The 25,000-nt window shown below is 43.5% G+C and overlaps 1 protein-coding gene across 12 annotated transcripts in view; it reads right to left on the bottom strand.

Annotated features, from left to right (window-relative positions):
* cacna1g (calcium channel, voltage-dependent, T type, alpha 1G subunit) overlaps positions 1–25,000 on the bottom strand; it is a 296,305-nt gene that overhangs the window by 120,930 nt on the left and 150,375 nt on the right. For 9 of the 12 annotated variants that reach the window (XM_072455517.1, XM_072455513.1, XM_072455523.1 and 6 more), the window contains 6 exons: positions 19,525–19,618; positions 15,720–15,904; positions 9,200–9,556; positions 7,421–7,603; positions 6,431–6,531; positions 71–194 (listed from right to left, as the gene is read on the bottom strand). In XM_072455517.1, coding sequence (XP_072311618.1) covers positions 71–194; positions 6,431–6,531; positions 7,421–7,603; positions 9,200–9,556; positions 15,720–15,904; positions 19,525–19,618 — 1,044 coding nt within the window. The remainder of the gene's footprint in view (positions 1–70; positions 195–6,430; positions 6,532–7,420; positions 7,604–9,199; positions 9,557–15,719; positions 15,905–19,524; positions 19,619–25,000) is intronic. The other 3 variants (XM_072455516.1, XM_072455521.1, XM_072455525.1) reach the window with 1 other exon arrangement.

Raw genomic sequence — 25,000 nt, 5'->3', positions numbered from 1 at the left:
CGAGAGCTACGGTAGCAGTACTGTGCGTACTGTGTGTACTGTGTGTACTGTGTATACTCAGTGTACTTACAGCGCTGCCCGCGTCGATGCGCGGCCTCTCCATGGCGATGGTGATGCAGTTGAGAAAGATGATGATCAGCACAATGTGGTCGAACATCTTGTGAGCGATGATCTTGTTGCACACGATACGAAACCTGGACACAAGATACATTTATGCACCGTTAGTGTGTCGTCAGGGATATACAGCAGGGTGGAGTCGGCAGGGTGGAGTCGGCAGGGTGGAGTCGGCAGGGTGGAGTCGGCAGGGTGGAGTCGGCAGGGTGGAGTCGGCAGGGTGGAGTCAGCAGGGTGGAGTCAGCAGGGTGGAGTCGGCAGGGTGGAGTCGGCAGGGTGGAGTCAGCAGGGTGGAGTCACGGGACGTTCTCAGGTAGAATGTGTAATTTTCTGTTCATTTTGCTCCTTCCACGATCCCAACAGAACAGTCGTCATGGCAGCAGTCCCTATGGTTCCTCTAGCTTTATTTATACAGTAGTGTGTTTGTGAACAACACACTGCATTCCGTTGGCATGTGTGCAATCCACTCAGCCATGGAGCAGCACAGCACCAACTAACATTGGAGTTAGCATTAGCTTCTAAACATTGCAAACTGTGAAAACCCTGGGCTGACAACCGTGTTTTGTGAAGATTGTTCCCGTTAGGGATTAGCGCTGAAATTAGCATACATGCTAACAACCTTTTTCATAAACATGTCTTAAATTTAACATTATTCTGAACAATATTGCACCAAAAACAAAGCAGGTTAAAACAGTTTGACAATTAAATCCACAGTAATAAGTCAACTTTAATCTAGAGTTTGACGTTAGATATTGACAGTTATTACTCGCTGGTAAATGTGATGAAAATATGAGCAATAACCACGAGTCTGTGATGTCGACAAACAACACAACTACAGTTATTGTTATTTACTGTCCCATTACAATGAATGTGATTCTCTCTCACTCTCTGTGTCCCTCTCTGTCTCTCTCTTTGTCTCTCTCCCTCTCCTCTTTGTGTCCCTCTCTCTGTCTCTCCCTCTTTCTCTCTCTCTCTTTGTGTCCCTCTCTCTCTCTCTCTACAGTCATTGTTATTTACTGTCCCACTATAATGAGTGTGATAGAGTGTCCACGGTAGTACCAGGCTGCGTGTGCGTTCTGACCACACCACAACAGGACTCACAGTACCACGTCCATCACACACACACGTACACACACGTACCAGATGAAGTACTCCTACAGGACAACTGTGTATTATTGTGCCCCGCCCGACTCCGTGGCGTGATCCAACAGGACACGATTCACCACAGACAGACACATGTATTACACCGCAGCGCAGGACGGCGGCGGCGAGCGCGGCTGCAGATGGGCCCTTTGAAGCCCGGCATCAGACACAGGACGACGGGGGACATCATTACCAGCTCTGTGACTGTGGCCTGGAGCGAGGACGGCCCGAGGACGAGGACAAAACAGGACCAGCTCGTTTGCTCGGCTTCAGAACCAAACCGCTGCCAGAGGAAAGTAGTTTATGAGGAAGACACGCTATTCACGCTTTTATTTAGAAGTTATTTCTTCTTTCTGGAACCTCCTTTGACAACTCCACCTTAATAAGCCTTAATAAAGCATGATTAAAGCCATGAATCATAATGAGCACATAGTTTATTAAGAATGATTCAAGCTTAGTAACTATATTTAAGCTGTTAGGGTTAGGAGTTAAGTAAAGAATTAAGCATATGACAATATGTATATATTGTCATATGCTTAATTATATATATATATATATATATATATATATATATATATATATATATATATATATATATATATGGCCCTGTCCATGATATAACATGATATAGATGTATGTATATGTATAGTTTGACAAAAAAAATTAATTTAAATTCAAATAATGCTCTGTCCATGAGGCTGTGTTGATTGTGATGAGTGTATTTTCTCTTCTATTCTGACAAAGTTCAAATCAACGGTAAAATAAAAACAGTTTGGTTTAGCTGTGCATATGACCGAAAGGATTTTTTCCAGGACAAATTTACCTTACAATAAAACATTCTTCATTGAATTGTATGACTTCTCGGTTTGTCCTGCCTAAAATGTAACGTTTCATTAGTCATTGGCGTTTCTGTCTTTGAGTTGTCAAGTCAGAAAAACAATGAGCGGTGCATTACAGTTTATGCCCAGAAATGACACATACAAGCCATAAAAAACAGTAAAAGTGCTAAAAGCAACACAAACGTTGGAACATTTTAAATGATAACAGTGTCCGGGTTGTCACTGGACACAGTTAAATGTCCAGTGACATTTGACATTGACTAAAATCTAACTAAGATTCAGTTGTAGTCATCTGGATGCTAATCAGGTCCTTAGGGAAGAGAAAGAGAGTGAGCCAGGGACATAAGGGAGACAAATAGCCTATTAAAGGACTGATAGTAAACAAGAGGCGAGATTGATAGAAGTCTTGTTTGAAACCAACAACTTTTTTCTGCCCAGTGGGCAGGGCCTACCACAGAATAGGATAAAGTTCCCGGTCTAAATTTGCAGATTGAGAAACGTTTTGTTTTTTCTAAAACTGAGTCCAGATGATACAACTGAACCTTTCTCTACAATGGAACACATCCACATCCAGTTTCACTTCCCTCCTGAGGGTCCAGAGTAACCACAGAACCAGACCTCGTTATTAAGTAAAAGTTACATTACCACAAATGGTTTATTCACTGAAACTCTTCTCCTGCTCCTGGCCAGACTCCTAAACGAGAAGCTGGAGCGGTGCGTTATCTCTGAGGAGGTGACAGATGCTCCAGAGTGCTAATGCTAATGCGCTCCATAAACACACTTCTAATGGCTTTGCGGGGCGTCATTATTTGGACATAAAACAGCCCTTATTATAATGATTGTGGTGCCATCATATCATCTTCCTGCTGTTTGAAGCCAGTTCCAGTTCCAGTGCTGGATGAAGAGGCAGAAACCTGTGATATTTGAAATGCAGCTGGAGGCTTCCCATTGGTTCACGTCACGCTAACTTAAATACATAAACTTAGGACTCGACTTCCTCCACAAACACACACAACAACTACTTATCCTCATCTCAGAACTCAGGAACTCTCTCTCTCTGTCTCTCTCTCTCTGTCTCTCTCTCTCTCTCTCTCTCTCTCTCTCTCTCTCTCTATCTGTGTCTCTCTCTGTCTCTTTCTGTCTCTCTCCCTCTCTCTCGCCCTCTTTCTCTCTCTGTGTCCCTCTCTCTCGCCCTCTTTCTCTCTCTGTGTGTCCCGCTCTCTCTCTCTCTCTCCCTCTTTCTGTTTCTCTATGTCTCTCTCTCTATCTGTGTCCCTTTCTCCATCTCACGCTTTCTTTCTGTCTCTCTCTCTCTCTCTCTGTGTCTCTCTCTCTCTCTCTGTGTCTCTCTCTCTCCCTGTCTCTGTCTCCCTCTTTCTGTCTCTCTCCCTCCCTCTTTCTCTCTCTATCTCTGTGTGTCCCTCTCTCTGTCTCTTTCTCTCTCCCTCTGTCTCTCTCCCTATTTCTGTCACTCTCTCTCTCTCTTTGTCTCTCTCCCTTTCTCTGTCTCTCACTCTTTCTGTGTCTCTCTACGTCTCTCTCATCTCTCTCTATCTGTGTGTCTCTCTCTCTATCTCTCGCTTTCTATCTCTCTCTCTCTCTCTGTGTCTCTCTCTCCCCCTTCTCTCTCTCTCTCTCTCTCTCTCTCTGTGTCCCTCTCTCTGTGTCTCTCTATCTTTGTCAATCTCTCTCTTTCTTTCTCTCTCTGCCATCCCTCCATCTCTTACTTATGTATAAATATGAAAACATTACATGATGAAAAACATAATAATAATCCTTACATTAGTAAGTTAATAACACAAGAAGTTTCAAATTGATATTTCTAGACTGTCGCCCACACAGTCTCAGGTCATTTGAAAAGAATAAAACACTATATTCGATACAAAAGATGCTAAAGCTGTAGTTTGGGCCTCGACACATAACTTTAGACAAAATTAACCTTTACTAAACTTAGTACAGGAGACATCCGGATTAAATTACATCTTTGTTCATACTTTTATTAAGACTAATTAAATTAAAGTGTCATTAAAAAGTGTGACCAATAATGTTAAAAAAAGGAATAAAGCCAAAACTATCAAACTTAGTGTCAGATTTCCCGTGGAGCCTGATCCACTGCACACGGTTGAAACAAGGCGCTTCTCCTTGTGCTAAGTCAAGCGTCCTGCAGTCGCTCACAGACAGGTGGAGCTGTGGAGGTGAGCTCGGGCCCCTGTGGAGGTGAGCTCGGGCCCCTGTGAACACCAGCCTGTGATGGTGAGCACAGGAGGCGGCCGCGGCGGGATCTGAGGCGAGAGGAAGCTCCACGTCGAGCATTGTCCTCGGCCGCCGACACGCCAGAGAGGAGAACGCTCGGATGGTCAGCCGCACCAGAGCTGTCGACCTTTACACTGACTTTGAGCAGTCGCTCGGGGAAGATTTCCAATTCCGTCTGAGTTAAAGTTGTTACACGTGGACAGTCAAGACGAGGAGGTCAAAGAGTCAAGGAGGAAATGAAAATGCTCTTAATAATAGTCCTGAGTCCAGGTTTATACATCTTCTGTTCTCTCAGTCTGGCACTGAAATTACTCTACAGAACAGCCAGAAGATGTGTCGACTTTAAAAACACAGAGGAGACACTTTGTCCCCTTAAAATGATATGGTTCTATCTATGTTCAGGGTCATCCTGAGATATTTAGCTTAACCTTTTGACCACTTTTGTTTTATTTCAAAAGTGGTGTTTTTTACAACAGAGTATAAGGGTGAACCCGGGACACTGCGAGAATAAACTCATAACATTTCAACATTAAAGTCATAATTCTATTAGAATAAAGTCGAAGCCAGAAAAAAGTCCTACATTTACAAGAATAAATGCATAATGTAATGAGAATAAAGTCATAAATATGAGAATAAAGTTGTAGTTTAGGGATTCAAAGTGACGTGAGAAATTCACTTTCAGCACCACGGTCAGCACGCAAGACACTCGATTGGCTCTTCCAGCTCTCTCAGCCTCGCTTCGCCTTGAAAAGTAACAAATGTTAGCGCTAAGTACGAGCTAAGTAGTATCTTTGAAATAGGAACCTTTTTTGTTAACACCTGCATTTGTGTTAACTCATGTGTTTGAACCAGAGTCTAACTTTTACCAAACAATCACAACTAATTACAGGGATGTGGGCGGGGATAGGGGGTGAAAACAGACATTTTCTGAGCAGTGACAGTGAAGGACAACTCCAAATGAAATACTGAGACAAAAAAGGCACATCCTTAACTGAAAGACAAAAAACATTACAGTGAAATGTCTCTATGAAGAGGCGGGGCTTATCAGTTCAGTCAATAAGGAGGTGTAAAAATAACTAAATGTAAAATAATGATCTACGTATGTAAAAAACAAAATTAAAAATTAAAAATGTATTGTAACATTCCCTATCATTTCTCAATTCAAGACAAGCTCATGTTTAAATCACTCTCATTGGATTTATATTTTGTTCTCCTGCTTTATTCAGACATTTTAGATCAACTATCGTGATTTCAAATGTAGAAAATATAAAACAATGATCAAAGGTGTCATAGATGATAGCGATAGAGGTGACGCAGTGAGCAGCAAAGTTGATCATTCTGTAAAAGCTCAAATACATGTCAAATGTGAAAGAGTTTCGACAGTCTAAATACATATATAAAGGTCTATAACTGCTCAATATTTATCTTGAACCGGAATCTAAATAGTGGAAAATTTAGTAAACAGATAAACAATGGGAACACTGCAGCTACACTCACATTTATCACTGACACGGACAAAAATGAGGAGGAAAAAACACAGTTCATCAGTTTTGCTGCTCATTATTCTGCCACTCAGTAATTTTAATGAGTATTTTTTGAACCAAAATGGCTGTCAACGAGTGCATAACCCTATTGCCCTTATTCCGGTAGTTTCCACAGGTGTCGCCGTGAATTGTGTTTCCCTTCTGCTTGTATCAGTGAACACAGGGCTGCGACCTCCAGAGAAAATAAGTTCTACACAGACTAAAAAGTCATTTTCAGGTCCAGTGAATCAGTGCATTGTTGACTCGTTGGTCACATTTGGACATTTTACACAAATCAATCAACTTTAGAGCATGTTTTAACGGCAACTTTTCCCTCGTCCTCCACTTAAGTGAGCACTACAATGGAAATACTGAAGAGGGGGCAGAAGAAGGGGAACACAGCAGACACAGCACAATGCTCTGTACCTTCTTTCATGCTCCTTCACCGGGTTCATTAGGACTATCTCAGTGTTCCAGGTACATCATGCAGTACATGCAGTACACACAGTACACACAGTACACACAGTACACACAGTACACATGTGGGCGTGTGGTTACCTGGACTCTGGGGGGAACAGGTACAAGGACCACGTGTCTCTCTGTTTGCACCACTCTGGCTGCTTCTTCTCCAGGTAGTGGAACAGCCTCGCCGAGCGACCCTGAAGTCACACGCACACATCACAACTGACAAGTCATGTGACAGATCGGTACCATGTGAGATTGAGATTCAAGAAATAAACAACAACTACCAACACTTGAAAAAGGGATATGAAATAATAGAGTAGGTGTCTAGTTTGCATATCTTTTTAGCTTTTATATAAATATGTCTGGTCTGAAAGTGTCTCACTGGTTAAAGTGAACTGTCCCGGGCTGAATAAGAGAGAAACTGTCCCAACACTGACTTGACCTGTGATAAACCACTGTTTTTTCCAGTGAAGGTCACTTATGTTGAGCCCACAGACTTTAAGCAATTTTAGCAACTTATTCAAACACATTGCATTACAGGCTATAATCATTATTTTATTGTTCATTGTTTTATGTTGCACCTTAAAGCTGAGATAAGTTTCTAACCTGTTTTCAATGACAATAAACCTTTTCTGGTTCTGATTCTGACATAAAGAATGTTTAAAATGTGGTGTAGAGTTGCAGAGAAACGTAAACGCAGAACAATCTAAGGAGGAATCAGAAGTAGAATCCTGTTTTCTCTATCTTTAGCCACGCCTCACCGACACACAATTACTGTTACTGTTACTAATAATGTCACTAAGAACTAAACTAAAAAAGAAATGTTATGTTCAGGCCTGTCACAATAATTAATATATCGACTTATCGTTCAATAGGTAAAAAGAAGATGATTGAGACTTGATAAATGTGTTTTTGTGTACAAGCCACGGCTCACTGCGAGGACGAGCACGCCCCCCGTCCCGTCTGGACCTCCCTTTCGTGACAGGCCTGGTTGTGTTTGGGTGATGTCAGTCGAACCGTGGCTAAAGTCATTTCAATAGTATCTGAGCGTCACTTTGAGCGCGGTGCAGAGAGAGAACTGACCAGTTGGACCTCCTCTTCAGCGTTCTCGTCCTCTGTGGTGTTCTCCTCCACAGACACATGTGTGGGGCCCAGCGCGGCGGGGGAGCCCTTGCCGTTACAGTCCCGGTGCTCCGGGGGCCGCAGTCCCACCAGCGAGGGCGGTCTGGAGCTGTGCATGCTGGCCGAGCGGTACAGGAACGGCACCTGCGACGCACCAACCACAGAACACATGAGTGATAGTGTGCAGATTATGCAGCGCTGATCATCCCCCAGATTATGCAACATAATATCGGTCAATCATAACTATCGGCCGATACTGGCACACACAGAGGCAGAGAGAGTTTACACGGTCTTCGTTTATCATTAAAGAAAAGATATTTCCGTAAAAGCTCTTCGACTTGGCAGAGGAACGACTTCTCACATTAAATCTAACAAGTCATCTAAACGTTTCCAGCGCGACGCCGCCGAGCGCGGACACGGCCCTCATCAGTGCTGGACGCGCTCGACACGGACGATAACCGGGTCGGACGGTGCGGAGAGGCTTCTATTTTAGCTCCTGATGAAACCAACGAAGAACGACGGTCCCGACGGTCCCGATGGTCCCGGTCTGTGCGTTACGAGGAGTTTGTGTTTCGTGTCTGAGCCGCGGCGCTGATCGTGTCTGACTCCTCCCATAACTTCAATTCACTCTTGTCATTGTTCAGTGCGTCCGAGTTGAGACGGTGTCACTCGCGGTCTGTGTCATGTTGAAGCACGGCTCACACTTAAGCATTAATACTTCATCAATGACAAAATAAAACAACTTTAACATTCCATGATCGTGCATCCCTAAACGAGCGGCTTCACCAACACCGTTCTGTTCCATTTGAAACTCTTGTATCGGCCTCATTCCGATCCGGTCCGTGTTTTGTGCTTTGCGGCGTCGGGACGGATACAGAACCTGCTCAGGATTAAGTGTGACTACAGTTTGTGGATGGCAATAAAATCAATATTAATGCTCCCTGGCAATTTGTAAGACGTCAGAATGTAAGCCAAACTCAGCAGTTCAGATAAATCTTTGAGCATTATTTGTTTCACAGATACATTGAGTTGTGCACGAGTTAATGACCAGCCGTTCATTGCACATTTGTGATAAAACATAAGATAATTCATACATTTATCTTATTTGAGAGCTTGAGTTTAATGTTATACCTGACTTATGAGGCCTAAGTATGAAATTAAACAAACTATAATATACATGCGTTCGCGGTGACGTCGTACATCCTGGACTTCCCCATAGCGGCCATTGTAAAAGGGGCACACGATATACTAGCAACCAACACTACGAATACTTTAATTGATAACGGCAAACTAAGGTACACGACAAAGCTATAATTTCTTGGTCAGTCAACAGAGCAATGTCCTTACAGAACAATGACCTTACAGAACAATGTCCTTACAGAACAATGACCTTACAGAACAATGACCTTACAGAACAATGACCTTACAGAACGCAGGTTTTTGGCATTTTGACCTTGTATATCCTGGATTTCGTATGTAGTAGACGTGCTGTTGTGCCCCTTTCAAAATGGCGGACTCGGTTGCTACTGTACAAGTTCCCGGATGTGCGAACGCATGAATAAGACTTGTGTTCGTCCTCTGCGTTGTTTTGTCCGACATTTGGTCCGTATGCTCATGGATGCGCGGCTAAGCTAACACCGCTTCCAACGCACAGAACATAAATGATCCTTAAGACCAGGTAAATACGACAAAAAAAAGTAAAGTAATACTTTTATATTTCCAGTGTGCGCTAAAGCGTACCTGCAACAGCGCGTCCGGTGGCAGCTCCATGGAACTGCGCGTCTCCACTGACTCCATCCTCCGGTGCCGCGGCCTGTTCTGGCACGACATGGAATACGTCCTGGCCAATGAGGCGTCGTCGTCCTCCATGAGCCCTCCCCCGCCGGAGTCCCCGCCCCCTCCGGAGTCCCCGCCCCCCTCGCCCTCGTCGGAGCTGGACCCGCCCCCCTCTCCGGACAGCAGGGACCGCCTCTCTCCTGACTGACGCTTCTGCCTCTTGAGGGACGGCGCTCGGTTCAGGCTGTTCCAGCTGGAGCGGCGGCTGGAGCGCACGCTGCCGCTGCCCCAGGGCGTGTACGGCGACGGGCTTCGGCTGGTCTGGGGCGGGAGAGGGAGCACAGGGGTGTACATGTTAGCCAAAAAACAGAATGATTATGTTCTTGTTGCGACGGGTAAATCATTCTTCTTTTAAAGGACACATTCTGCATTTGTATGATTGACCACGTACCGGCCTCTGCTTTGGAAGCTCATGTTTTAGAACTTAAAATCATGAATCTATTGACAAACCACGCATTACTTCCTATATTATGTCAGGTGTTCCCCAGGGGGATTTGGTGTTAGTCCTCCATCTACTGGCAGCAGAGGGCATTATAGAAGAAAAAGGATAAACCTAACCACACGTTTGAGGGCAGAAAGTATTTTTATGGAACTAAAACAGATTTCGGAACTGATGACGTCATGAATCTGTGAAATTTGTAGCCGAGTGTTTTTGTGAGGCTCAGAGAAGGAGCAGAGAACACGAGCTCATAAACGGGACGAATGAAACAAGCTATAAATTCAGCTATTAGCTCCGTGATGCAAACAGTGATAAACAGATGCATTTTCTTAATACATACTTTTGGTGATGATGCAGCCAATTTAACGACATCCAGGCAATACATTTAGGTTAACTAGAAATGTTTTCTGACACGTATGAACAATTCGATCGTCGTATGAAACCAGGAGCCCGTAGATGTTTGTGGAGGGGGGCGAGTCTCTCACAGCCTTTTTATGTCTGTAAGTCCTTCTTGTGTACAACTCGCTGTCAACTCATTCTTATAGAGACATTTATACAAGTTGTAATTTTCATGATGGCAGTTATTATGCATCTTTTACAGTCGCAAAGAGTTTAAATGGGAGAATAAACACGCCGGCGGTGTTCTGCCTGCGTGTCCCCTGTACCAGGAGCCTCTGCTGGAGCTGACCGTTATCTCTCACCCTCGCTCGTTGGGAGGTAGAAATGTGGGAAGTTGGGTTTGGGCCAAGTATTCTAACTCCATAGGATTAGGGGTCTCTGTGGTGGAGTTTTGACACACAAACACTGGGATCGCACTTAGGGGGTTTGTAAGGCCTTCGTATGGCACTCGTAGGAAGAGGAGCGTCGTAGGCTGAAAATCAAGACCTGGCGTCGAACTAAAAACGGTCCACGCCCACTGTGTTTCTGTAAGGAAGCCTCAAGAACGACGTAGGAAATGAATGTTCTTGGATGTTGAGTTTGTACAATCTGGTTTGGGTCTTTTAAAGAAATATGAAATGGTAACTTATCTTGTTCGAACTCTTTTTTTAATGTTTTATCTATCTTGATCAAGCAGAAATAACTTCAGCCATCACGTCCTCTAAAAGCTCAACTTGTGTCCTAGACCCCATTCCAAGCAGACTCCTCAAAGACATTCTCCCCCTAATTATAGACCCTATTCTTAATATAATAAATACTTCACTCGAAAGTGGCTATGTTCCACAGTCCTTCAAACATGCAGTCATTAAACCTCTTCTGAAAAAGCCTAATCTAGATCCCGACCTATTGGTAAACTACAGACCTATTTCAAATCTTCCCTTCGTCTCTAAAATCCTTGAAAAAGTTGTAGTAAAACAGCTTTGTCGCCACCTGCAGGACAATAACTTATTTGAAGTTTTCCAGTCAGGGTTCAGAGCCCACCACAGCAGGGTTCAGAGCCCACCACATCAGGGTTCAGAGCCCACCACAGCAGGGTTCAGAGCCCACCACAGCAGGGTTCAGAGCCACCACAGCAAGGTCCAGAGCCCACCACAGCACTGAAACTGCACTAGTTAAAGTCACAAATGATTTGTTATTAGCCGCTGACGATGGACTGGTCTCAATCCTGGTTCTGTTGGACCTCAGCGCAGCGTTTGACACCATTGACCACAACATTCTTCTGCAGAGGTTAGAATGTGATGTAGGTGTCAGAGGAACAGCCCTCAGCTGGTTTAAATCCTATCTATCTGATAGGTTCCAATTTGTTAATGTAAACCAGAGCTCCTCACCAAGCTCTGAAGTAATTTACGGTGTGCCACAGGGTTCGGTATTCGGTCCAATTCTGTTTACTCTTTATATGCTGCCATTAGGCAACATTATCAGGTCACATGGCATTAACTTCCACTGCTATGCAGACGACACTCGGCTGTATTTATCAATGAAACCTGATCAGAGCGATCAAGTAGACAGACTTAGTACTTGTGTGAAGGAGATAAAAACCTGGATGACATTAAACTACCTGCTTCTTAACCCTGAAAAAAACGAGGTCATTGTGCTTGGCCCTAAGCATCTACGAGATGCTCTATCTGAGCAGATAGTCACACTGGACAATGTCAGTGTAGCCTCCAGTTCTACTGTAAGAAACCTTGGAGTCTTATTTGACCAGGAGCTCATTACGCCAGTGCTGAAGTCTCTTCACTGGCTCCTGTCGAGTTTAGAATCAAATTCAAAATTCTACTCTTGACCTACAAAGCCATAAATGACATGGCCCCATCCTACCTCAAAGATGCTATAGAACCATATCATCCAAACAGAGCTCTTCGCTCTCAGAATGCTGGCCTTCTGGTGGTGCCAAGAGTCTCTAAAAGTACTGTAGGAGGTAGAGCGTTTAGCTACCAAGCTCCTGTGTTATGGAATCAGCTCCGACCCATGTTAAATATGCTGACACAGTCTCTTCATTTAAGTCCAGGCTTAAAACGTTCCTCTTCGAAATCGCTTATGGTCAGACCAGTTAGGAACAGAAACATAAACCCACAGCTTTAGCTACGCTGCCTTAGGAGTAATTATGCTGGGGGAAGTATGACAGCTTGAGCACTATCCTCTTCTTCTGACTACTTATGCTATCAAACAATATTTATTTTTTAATTCCACTTGCAAACTGTTCACCGCCTTCTTTTCTTTCTCTCACTCCTGAGGACCTGTGGACCCAGATGCCCCTCCCCTGGTGAAGTGGTCCCTGCCCTGTGTGGACGGTCCCTCATCTGCCTGAAGAGTGGGTCCAGCTCGCCTCCGACGGTCCCTCATCTGCCTGAAGAGTGGGTCCAGTTCGCCTCAGTCGGTCCCTCATCTGCCTGAAGAGTGGGTCCAGTTCGCCTCAGTCGGTCCCTCATCTGCCTGAAGAGTGGGTCCAGCTCCAGTCTCCCTCGTGTCCGTCTGTCCGTCTGTGAGAGTCGGATCTCTCCTTCACTGGAACTCCTCCAGGTTTCTACGCTTTTTTCCCAAAGAGGTTTTTTTGTAGTTTTTCCTGGCCGAGAAGGAGAGTCTAAGGACAGAGGACCCTGGGACATCGTCCCTCGCCACCACAGACATTGTCTGACTTCATCGCCACCACAGACATTGTTGATTCATTTCTCCCTGTGGCCCTCAGAGGCAACTGTTGTTGTGATTTTGGGCCTTACAAAAATAAATTGATTTGATTTGATCTTAAGTTTTAATTTACAAAAACAATACACAAATATAGCCGCAAGCGGCAATGATCGGCCCTCGCCACGCCGCCGCCAAACCGCCGCCACGCCGCAAGAGGAGGGGGCGCTAACGCGCCCCAATTGTCCTTTTATTACGCCTACTGCTGAATCTGTGACGCTGTCACATCTTCTCCCCTTTGTTTTACCATCAAAAAGCAATTTTATTTCGAATTCTTGGCAAAATGTGCGGCTTCGCCGCACAGACACCGTGACTCCTTGAATAAAAATGTGGATAACTTTTGATGGTCCACCCCTGAAGATGAGTCTCGCCAAATTTCACGTTGATAGGGCTGACGCCCTGGGAGGAGTTGGTGAAAGTATAAAGTGTAAACATGTTCTGGTGATTTCCCCATTGGAATAACATGGGAGGTTTCGGTCATCGCTACGGTAAAGCCATAACAATGATGACATGGGTCTCATTTACTTTTTTGATGGGGCCAAAATTGAGTTTTGTGTCAAATTTCAGATAATTTCGCAAAACAAAACATTTAACCTCCATATAAAATCTGTAGGGGCGCTGTGGCGCCAAATTAATTCATTTCACTTCAAGTAGGTTTAGGGCAAAGAGTTTAACAACTGATTCTAATTTGACGCAATTCGGACTTTATCTGTGCAAACGGCAGAAATGTTAAATTTGGGAGATTTCTGAAATTCTAGCTACAGTTTGCGGCTTCGCCGCTCAGAGACCGTGACAGGGTCAATGTAATTTGAATAACTTTTGATGTCCCACTCCTCAGTACCGTTTTCACCAAATTTCAGCTTTTTAGGGCCAACGCCCTGGGAGGAGTTCATAAAAGTACGACGTTTGGAAAAACTCCCGAGTCATGCTTAGCCATTTTTGAACCAATATGGCCGACATTTTGTTGGGTGGACGGCGTTGCCGTAGTAATATTTTTTACTTCTCTTGTCACCATCTACCTGTGCGCCAAATTTCATGATTCTACGATCAGATTTTTTTTGGGTCATTTCCTATCTCTCAATGCATTTTTGGTACATTTGGGGGCGCTGACGCGCCAATTTTTTTTTTATTTTAGAAAAGGGAAATAGCCAGAATGTAGAGAGGCACGATTTTTAGAGGTGTGCAAATTTTTGTGACTTTTCGTCAATGTTCACTGGGTGAAAAATAGGGGGGTTGGTCCCGAGAAGAAAGAAAGAAAGAAAGAAAGAATAATATTCCGATGCGAAAACAATGTTTCCCATTTTTCAAATATCATAAACTATACATTTTCGGAAAGCGCTCGCGCTTTCCTACCTGATGGTGTGGGTCCCTGGTCACTGACGGGTACTTTCGTTAATTTTGAGTGCTTTATATGGGGATGACGACCGACGTAAAGTGCTCGTTTAGTGCGCACTTTTGCACGGGCTTCGCCCGTTTACAACGGTAATGTTCCATTTTCCTACTACTAATTAGTATGCACGGGGCGTGCGTGAGTGAGTGTTTGGAAGTGGGCGAGCGCTTCGCGCTCGAATTCGTGCGCACTTTCGCAGCCGTGCTTCGCACGGCCTTACGAGATTAATAGGCCTCTCGCCAGCTTGTGGCGCTCGGGCCTAATTACATAATTGTTAATGTTTTAAAGTCTGATGTTCTTGTCTCAAGAAACAAAAGAATAGTTGCTGTTGTTAAAGTTATTAAGGTTTTTGTTATTTCCAATGCATTTGCAAATTGCACAGAAAATACTAATGACAGTTACAGCCCTGATGCCTGAGCTAATGCTAACGCTAATATAGGCACACACATAAATTTGTATTTGAAACTATATATTGTATTTTCACATGTTCAAAAGGCTATGGCGTGTATACACTCTCATGAATCGTAAGTTTTCATCTGCTAAAAGCGTTTTATTGACTGACAAATTAGCCACCAACAGTAACACTTCCCCACATGCTCTGGACCAGCTGTTGAACTTGTGCCTGATGCCCTCCCTCTCGCTGGCGTCCATACGGAGCTGACTCAGTGGCTGCTTAATGAAGTGTGCGGTGTTGACAGGCAGCAGCTTACAGCGGGTTCCCTCAGGTCCATCACAGCTCAAATAAAGAGTGGCAGGTTTGTACCGAGCCGGAGCCGTGTGGAGCCGGCCTAAACCATGAGCCATCAACGCCGCTCATGTCACGGCGTCCGCGGCGGCGGAGTGGCAGCCCAGACTGGAGCGTTGGCTTGTAAATGTGACAGAGCTGTGAGGGTAGATGAGCCAGAGCTGAGCGATGATGTCACATCCCAGTCCCAGTGGAGTTTGAGTCACAATAATGATCGTTTTGGATGATTTTTAACATGAGCCCAGTGTTTTGTTCAGTTGCTGCTTTAAGGACATTGATTTGCAGTTTCAGTTTGGACTCGAACAATATGGACACCAGCAATGACACACTGAATGACCTTGTCTTTGATGATTTGTATTCTTCTAAATCTAAATATTTTATTAAAAAAGTATGAATGCATCTTTAATGTTTTAACCACTCTGTTGAATGAAGGAAAAAAAAGAAAAACCCACCTTAAATATTTATTTTTCTTTTTTTTAAATTGGTCTCATCGTAAGTTAGACCTTAAGATAATGTTAGTGATTCATTCGTACATGATCTTATATTATATAGATTATTTTAGCGCTGCTCAAAGAAAACTTCATAGAGATAGAGTTAGAACAAAGGAAGAAGTAGCGATGCAGTGCTTTGTATGGAGATTTTACACAGTTAGAAATAATATTACACTAACGCTAATGCAAACACTAACGCTAATGCTAATGCTAATGCTAACGCTGATTTGAGTACTCACCAGTGACTTGTCGTAGCAGGCTGGATCCATGGACACGCTGCTGGCTCGACGCGACTCCTGGCCCAGGACGCTGTCTCCGCCCACAGGGAGTTTGGGGATGGGCATGGGCGTGGCCGCGGTGTGGGTAATGAGGGGCGGAGTCAGGCTGGTCTTCAACTGGTCCACGTGTCCATTCACCGGCACTACTGGCACAAGACGGCACAAAATGGCGCAATCAAGAAAGAGAAAGAGGCAGCGATATGTCATCTACGGGTTTTAGGGACATAGAGTCATTTTTACATATGTCAGGCTTTATAACTTGTACAGTATATGTTCATAAAATGTGTTCTTTATTAGGATTTGGGCTTCCAGGTTTACAGGATGCCGTCTGCTGTGGGGTAAAAGCAGCATGGCCATTTGAATCATTGTTTAGCAAATTGAAACCAAGAACAAAACCAACCACTGAATTACTTGAAGGTGAATTAAAACACACCAAAACAACATTATAACAAATGTAAAAGCTCTTAAAGTTGTCCAAGCGGAATATGGGAACTAGAAGATATCGCAGCAGCAACACAAATACACAGCATTTGGTTGTATAACACTAATTCCTCCATCTTCAAAGCTGCATTTGATGAGCCGCCGGGAGCCATAGTAAGCAGTTTGAGCCGTACATCTGCTGCCGGGTGAAGGGGAGGGCATGTGTGGGCTCGAGATGTTCTTTGGAGATGTGTCATAAACATTGTGCTAATATGCAATTCAAATCATTAGGAAGTGAGCAAAGCCACGTCTCCACAGGTTCACTTTGGAGCAGACTGTCTGAAAGTGTCTCCACTGTCTTAAAGTGAGACGTACTGGACTGTTTAAGGGGTCCAGGGCCCCCGAGAAGTCTATAGTCTGGCTCTCTTCAGGTCCAGAGACACTTACTGTAAGTCTGGGATGATTAGATAAGAGAAATTGCAAACGGTGATGGTAAAAGCAGATAAAAACTGAATGAATGAAAAACTGATGAAAATAATCATTTCAACCCAAACGCTGGCTTGTACTGGTGATAACAAAAATTCAGTGACGTAACTTTATTTGTTGAACCAACAAACTTGGCCCTCTATAGCACATGTTTTGATAAAAATATAATATTTCCATTTCATAATGTATCTAACATGATCCAAAGCCAATGCATAACATAAAGAGGTTCAAACGAGGCTTTGCAGAGAAATGAAATGTGGGGCGGTTTGTTCTCCCAAAGCCAGCGCGAGTCCATTTTGTTGCCTTACAATTTGGACTCACGCACGACAAAAGTGAAATGTGAAAGAAAAAAAATAGGATTAATACCTCTAACCAAGTGGTAAAGTTGTTCACTAACATCAAATTATTGTAATAATTTGCTCTTGTGAAAAAACATTGTCTAAAATTGACGAAAAAGCATTTCATTAAAAAGAAAATATCTTTCTTTATCATAAAAAGACTGTATAATTACATATTTAATACATTTCACTGCCCAATATTTAAAAGAAACCAGGGTTTCTCAGGAGAGTTGTCTTCAGGTCGATGTTGCAAGGCCGAGACAGCAGGGGGCAACGATGGACAGAAGTAAAAGACGATGTAGCACTTCTGAGTGGAGTTGATGCATGTACTGTGTGACTGCATGTACTGTGTGACTGCGTACTCTCAGGAATGCAGTCCAGCAAATACTGTGGTTAATTGTAATACATGTATTTTCTGCCCAGTGTATATCATGCACTATGACCCCTCCCTCAAGGACCACAGATGGGAATGAGCGGTTCAACTACAGTCTGTCTCAACTGTGTGTTTCACGTTTTTACTTTGTAGAAGATGTACAATGGTGTACTTTGAGTTTCAGCACCACTTCTGGTCCAACAGCTGCTGTTTTCTTTAACACTCAATATCAGCCATCTTTATTTGATTCATTTATTATATATCTCTCTCTTTGGCCTCCTCAAACAGTCTTTTGCTTCGGGCCTCCTCACAACTTAGAACACTCCTGCTCCTGCAAACATCCCTGCACTTCCTGCTCTAATAAGAAGTAACACTGGTACAATTGTGAGTTTGCAGCTTCAGACAGACAGCAGGCGGTGCATGTTTGAACAGGACGCTCCAGAGACACCAGTCCAAACACAACGTCAACATGCATTTTTTAATACGCAGAGAGAAAGTGTAATCTGGGCCGGATGGAGCGGGATTAGAGGATAACTCATGTTTAATCTGCAAACGAGGTGGGACAACTGCTGTGGATTTCAGCTAATCACAGACTTAGGTTCAACTGTTGAAGAGTGTAATGTCAATATGTAAAAGCGTGCGAGGATTTACAACACAAGCAATGACAGGATTCAAATGTAGCGTTTGTCTATTGAGGGCTAACAGGGTGTGAACCTCGTCATGAACATAAAAATCATTACTGATCAAAATATTACAAAATCACGGAATGAAACGATCATGCGTGGTAACGATGTTAAAACACGGCTAAAAGAACAAAGCCTAATTTGCATAAAATGTGTCCTATAGATATGTGCAGTTATGGATGTCATGGTAACCTGACTCTCTTCAGACTGAGCTGTGTCTCTGAATGATTCACATTCACATGAATCAGTCTGTGAAGGCGACGCCCAAAGCCGCCAGGACGTTAAAAAAATACTTCGCGCTGAATTGTGTTAAAGTTCAGAAACGTACAAAGTGCCATTGTGTGCCTGTTAAAACAAAGAATGATAATGTGTCTATTTCTCTTAAAATAGGCCGTCGTGGTTTTGACTTTCGCCCAAACCACAACGCTACTCTGTGATTGGCTCCAGTCCCGCCTGTGTGCCCTAAATGCCATGTGATTGGCCCGTTTACTACTGGTGTGGACTGTAAACCAATCAGCAGGAGCCTAATAAGATGGATTCTCAAAAAAAAAATCTGGAGAATTCTTCTTGCCAACCCTAACCCTTAACCCTAACCCTAACCCAACCCTAACGCTAACCCCAACCCTAACGCTAACCCCAACCCTAACCCAAACCCTAACCTAACCCAAACACTAACCCTTAACAAACCCTAACCCAACCCCAACCCTAACGCTAACGCTAACGCTAACCCTAACGCTAACCCAAACCCAAACACTAACCCTAACCCTAACCCCAACGCTAACCCGAACCCTATCGCTAACCCCAACCCTAACGCTAACCCAAACCCTAACCTAACCCAAACCCTAACCTAACCCAAACACTAACCCTTAACAAACCCTAACCCAACCCCAACCCTAACGCTAACGCTAACGCTAACCCAAACCCAAACACTAACCCTAACCCTAACCCCAACGCTAACCCGAACCCTATCGCTAACCCCAACCCTAACGCTAACCCAAACCCTAACCTAACCCAAACCCAAACACTAACCCTAAACAAACCCTAACCCTAACCCAACCCTAACCTTAACCCAACGCTAACCCCAACCCTAACGCTAACCCCAACCCTAACGCTAACCCTAACCCTAATTTAACCTAACCCAAACCCTAACCCAACCCTAACGCTAACCCCAACCCTAACCCAACCCTAACCCAACCCTAACCCTAACCAAACCCTAACCCAACCCTAACCCTAACCCAACCCTAACCCAAGCCTAACCCTAACCCCAACCCTAACCCCAACTCTAACCAAACCCTAACCCAACCCTAACCCGACCCTAACCCAACCCTAACCCGCCCTAACCCTAACCCCTGTTAAAAGTGCTGGAGGACTTGGTTAGAACTTAGAGACAGTCCATGGAAACTGAACAACATAAGTCGGTCTCTTTATGGGTCTGTTTGATGTACTTTTATGCAGCGTCCACTCACCCGCAGAAGCAGACAGGTCCTTCTTGCTGCCGTTCACGTCCTCCATGCTGCGAGCGACCGAACCAATCTCAGAAGGCGGTTTTGACTCCTCTCCCTTTGGCACACACAGATACAGGCTGTTAGCCAACACGCAACGCACAACACACACAAATCCGGAATACAGATACAACATTAAAATGTATTGTAAATATCTGGCGCTCGTAGTTTGTCCAAAGTCACATTTGTTGACACGTTCATGCAAGGACAACAACGCATGCAACCGTTAACGTGCATGAACTATGACTACAGCACTTATTTGAAAAGACATTGAAAGCTACAAATGTATCACAAAGTCAAAAATGTATTTACAACATAAAGTCTGCTCCATATTCATGTATTCATCTGTATTATTGTCAAAAAGCTTCAGGAGCGTTTGGTCGATCGAGTTGAGTCAAAACAGCTCCATAATCTTTGATACTGACAAATGAAAATGTGAAACTGGGAAAAATAATGGATTTTCAGATTATTCTTTTTTACATGTTTTAATTTGATTAGATTTATTTAACTGGGCAGCGCACCGTTACATAATCCCCAAGGGCAAAGTTGCTTGTACCAGATTAAACTGAAGCTGTGGAAGCTCATGTCTATCTGCAGTCCTTAAAAACGGAGAGGAGCAGGGGAGCAAAGTGCATTATTTACAGTGCGACTCTGGTCCGCTCTGTAAGTGCTTCTCACACATGACACTGTAATCTAAAGCAGCATTTCCACTTTGAGATCATTTCCCCAGTTCCGAGTCCAAAGCGATGACTAAAATCCAGACAAAGTTCAAACTAAGTAAAGACTCAATACCAAAAATCAGATTAGGTCTTGACCAAGTCCAAACCAAGTCCAAACCAAGTCCAAACCAGGTCCAAACCAGGTCCAAACCTGGTCCAAACCAAGTCCAAACCAGGTCCAAACCAAGTCCAAACCAGGTCCAAACCAGGTCCAAACCATGTCCAAACCAGGTCCAAACCAGGTCCAAACCATGTCCAAACCAGGTCCAAACCAGGTCCAAACCATGTCAGGTCCAAACCAGGTCCAAACCTGGTCCAAACCAGGTCCAAACCTGGTCCAAACCAAGTCCAAACCAGGTCCAAACCAAGTCCAAACCAGGTCCAAACCAGGTCCAAACCAGGTCCAAACCAGGTCCAAACCAGGTCCAAACCATGTCCAAACCAGGTCCAAACCAGGTCCAAACCAGGTCCAAACCTGGTCCAAACCAGGTCCAAACCAGGTCCAAACCAGGTCCAAACCAGGTCCAAACCAAGTCCAAACCATGTCCAAACCAGGTCCAAACCAGGTCCAAACCAGGTCCAAACCAGGTCCAAACCAGGTCCAAACCAGGTCCAAACCAGGTCCAAACCAAGTCCAAACCATGTCCAAACCAGGTCCAAACCAGGTCCAAACCATGTCCAAACCAGGTCCAAACCTGTTCCGGACCAAGTGCAATGCCTTCCATAACTATAACGTATCATTAAGTATTGTATGATTGAAACTAAATAAACTGAACTAAAATGGAATTGAATATTCACTTTTGAATCTTTTCTTTTCACAGATTATGGCCTTTTTTGGCTCCATAGTTTAAGACATAATGTAGTATTCGTGTCCTCAGTGGAATTCCCTGGTGCTGATCAGAGCACGAGCACCTTGGTTGCTTGGATGCGTTCTGAGTGTGTGCCTGGGGCTGGCTGGCTGTATTAAGATAAGATATTCCTTTATTGTCCCACATGGGGAAATTTCATTGGTGCAACGCAGGTAGATTATGTCTCTGTCTGAGGCGGATGACACAAAAAAACCTGCTTCCCTTTTGGTTTGCAAATTCTCTGTGGTGAAAGTACTCTGTTTTGTTACTTAAGTACAAGTACAGCTACAGGAGCAGAACAAAACACAAACACAATAAGAAATAAAGTGAAAGTTAAAAAGTCCATCTCAGATTTTCAGCAGTATTAAACCCTCAAATGCAGTACTCTGGATAAAGTATTGTGTTGATGATTATTTAAAAGAAGCGACTGAATAAATGTCTAAAAATTTGAATAAGAAAGTGCTAAAATAATTATCCCTTTAGCAAGTTCTAACAGTCTCAAATCACAGAGAAAGTACTTTGTCATTTTTAGTCCAGTTTTGGTATAAAGTACATGTACATGGCCTCAGCTGTAGTGTAAAAATGGCCACAGTAAAATCTACTTGAAAGAAATATGTCGGTGTAATAGTAGAAAAAGCTTCAGTTGTAGTCATCTGGACTCAGTTTGAAAAAATAGACGTTTCGACTCTCATCCAAGAGTCATTTATTTATTTGTCTATGGGAGTTTTTATTTATTTATAGGAGATCTTCTACTGAAAGTGTTTTTCAGACTTCCTATAAGTGATCTGTTCTTCTGTATCTACCTCTGTATCTACCTGCGTTGCACCAATGAAATTTCCCCATGTGGGACAATAAAGGAATATCTTATCTTATCTCATTGTCAATAACAGAATTTAGGTCGAGAACTCCGATATTAATACTGTTCTGTGGTAAGACCCGCCCATTGGGAGGAGCCTTCCTGAAGTAGAAAGAGTTGTTTGTTTCAACAGAAACTCCCCCTTGTATCTACCGAGCCTATTCAGAATCTTAATGGGCTATTAGAATCCTCTTTGTCTTTGTGAGACCCTGGCTCAACCACCCTGAGTACCTGATTAGCATCTGAATGTCCTCTACCTTTCCAGGGGTTCAGTAACCCATTATAAATAACAGGAAGATTAAACCTTAGCCCTCCATTTCTGTTTAAAGAAGGTCTTTCTTTTTTAACAAAAATAGCTTCCTTGACTCCTCTTTCAAACCATCTTTTCTCCCTGCTTAAAACCTTCACATCACCGTCTTCAAACGAGTGATTAGAGGCTTCAAGATGGAGATGCACGGCGCTCTGAGGTCCTGAACTTGTATTTCTTCTGTGCTGATAGAGCCTCTTGTGTAGAGGCTGTTTAGTCTCACTATGTACCGTTCTTTACAACTTTCTTCACTGCATTGGATCGAATAAACTACATTGCTCTGTTTTTGAGTCGGCAACTTGTCCTTAGGGTGAACCAGTTTTTGTCTTAAAGTGTTTCCTGGTTTAAAATAAACAGGGACTTCGTGTTGTCTAAAAATTCTCTGCAGTTTTTCCGAGAGGCCAGACACATAAGGGATAGAAACACCCTTCCTTCTCTGTTCAGTTTCCCTTTTGTCCTGCTTCTTGGTTACAAAAGTATCATCGACAAATTGTCGATGATACTTTTGTAACAATCAAGAAACAAGAGCTGGAAACCTTCTCTGATCACATCAATGCTGTGGACCCACATATCAGGTTTACAAGAGAAGACGCTAAGGAGAATCGCTTGGCCTTTCTTGATTGTTCCACGATCAGAGGAGAGGACGGGAAACTCCAAATAGAAGTATGTAGGAAACCTACACACACGGACCAGTATCTGCTCTTTGGTTCCAACCACCCACTACAGCACAAGCTGGGGGTGATCAGAACCTTACAACACAGAGCTCAAGGTGTGCCCACCAGCTCAGAGGGCAAGAAGAAAGAGGAAAAACATGTCCGTAATGCCCTCTCAGCCTGTGGTTACCCCGCTTGGGCTCTCAACAGAGTGAAGAGAACCAAGAAGCAGGACAAAAAGGAAACTGAACAGAGAAGGAAGGGTGTTTCTATCCCTTATGTGTCTGGCCTGTCGGAAAAACTGCAGAGAATTTTTAGACAACACGAAGTCCCTGTTTATTTTAAACCAGGAAACACTTTAAGACAAAAACTGGTTCACCCTAAGGACAAGTTGCCGACTCAAAAACAGAGCAATGTAGTTTATTCGATCCAATGCAGTGAAGAAAGCTGTAAAGAACGGTACATAGGTGAGACGAAACAGCCTCTACACAAGAGGCTTTATCAGCACAGAAGAAATACAAGTTCAGGACCTCAGAGCGCCGTGCATCTCCATCTTGAAGCCTCTAATCACTCGTTTGAAGACGGTGATGTGAAGGTTTTAAGCAGGGAGAAAAGATGGTTTGAAAGAGGAGTCAAGGAAGCTATTTTTGTTAAAAAAGAAAGACCTTCTTTAAACAGAAATGGAGGGCTAAGGTTTAATCTTCCTGTTATTTATAATGGGTTACTGAACCCCTGGAAAGGTAGAGGACATTCAGATGCTAATCAGGTACTCAGGGTGGTTGAGCCAGGGTCTCACAAAGACAAAGAGGTTTCTAATAGCCCATTAAGATTCTGAATAGGCTAGCTCGGTAGATACAAGGGGGGAGTTTCTGTTGAAACAAACAACTCTTTCTACTTCAGGAAGGCTCCGCCCAATGGGCGGGTCTTACCACAGAACAGTATTAATATCGGAGTTCTCGACCTAAATTCTGTTATTGACAATGACTCTTGGATGAGAGTCGAAACGTCTATTTTTTCAAACTGAGTCCAGATGACTACAACTGAAGCTTTTTCTACTACTTGAAAGAAGTACAGATACCTACACATTTGAGTTAAAGTAGTTTATTTGAGTTGTGACATAATTTTAAGTTCTGTCAAACGTTACCCTGACTTAGCTCACGTATTCCACTTTCTTTGTGAATCCTGGTGGCACTTTCAAGTCTGACTTAGAAACATTGGGGTGAAACTAAACCGAATACAACATAAAAGGAGAGAACTACAGAGCTAAATCACAAAAACATGTAAAACGACTCGAAGCAGTAACACAGTAACTTCTTAAACCAATCAAAGTGTCACAACAAAGACCCAATTCAGCACTAAATATATTCATCATGTCACTTAAAGGAACATCAGAAGTGTGAAGCATCAAAGTGGGGAAAGTAGCACTGCAGCTGCAACACAAATCTATGAAAAATGAAAACACAAAAAAGTATTCACAGCCTTTGTTCAATACTTTATTCAAGCACCTTTGGCGCTAATAACAGCCTCAAGTCTGTTTTACTTTAATGCTACACGCTTTGTACATTTGGTGTTTCTCCCATTCTTCTGCTAAAGCTCCATCAGGATGTGAGCGAACAACCTTCTTTTCCATTGTCATCATGGGGTTTTGTCTGTGGAATTTTGAGACAAATAACTAATTTAATCTTTTGCGCCCATTTTAGTCCAGGTGTGGGCCTGGTTTAGTCCTGTTCTAATCCGTGTTGAGAGCTGATCTAGTCCAGGTTTAGTCCTGGTATAGTTTCAGGTTTAGTCCTGGTTTCGTTTAAGGTTTAGTCCTGGCTTAGTTTCAGGTTTAGTCCTGGTTTAGTTTCAGGTTTAGTCCTGGCTTAGTTTCAGGTTTAGTCCTGGCTTAGTTTCAGGTTTAGTCCTGGTTTAGTTTCAGGATTAGTCCTGGTTTAGTTTCAGGTTTAGTCCTGGTTTCGTTTCAGGTTTAGTCCTGGTTTAGTTTCAGGTTTAGTCCTGGTTTAGTTTCAGGATTAGTCTTGGTTTAGTTTCAGGTTTAGTCCTGGTTTAGTTTC

Source organism: Eucyclogobius newberryi, unplaced genomic scaffold (assembly GCF_026437365.1).
Source record: "Eucyclogobius newberryi isolate DKJ021-1_F unplaced genomic scaffold, fEucNew1.0.hap1 SCAF_20, whole genome shotgun sequence".
Classification (NCBI taxonomy): Eukaryota; Metazoa; Chordata; class Actinopteri; order Gobiiformes; family Gobiidae; genus Eucyclogobius; species Eucyclogobius newberryi.
Note: the sequence above shows the minus strand (reverse complement) of the source record. Positions and strands in the feature narration are given on the sequence as shown.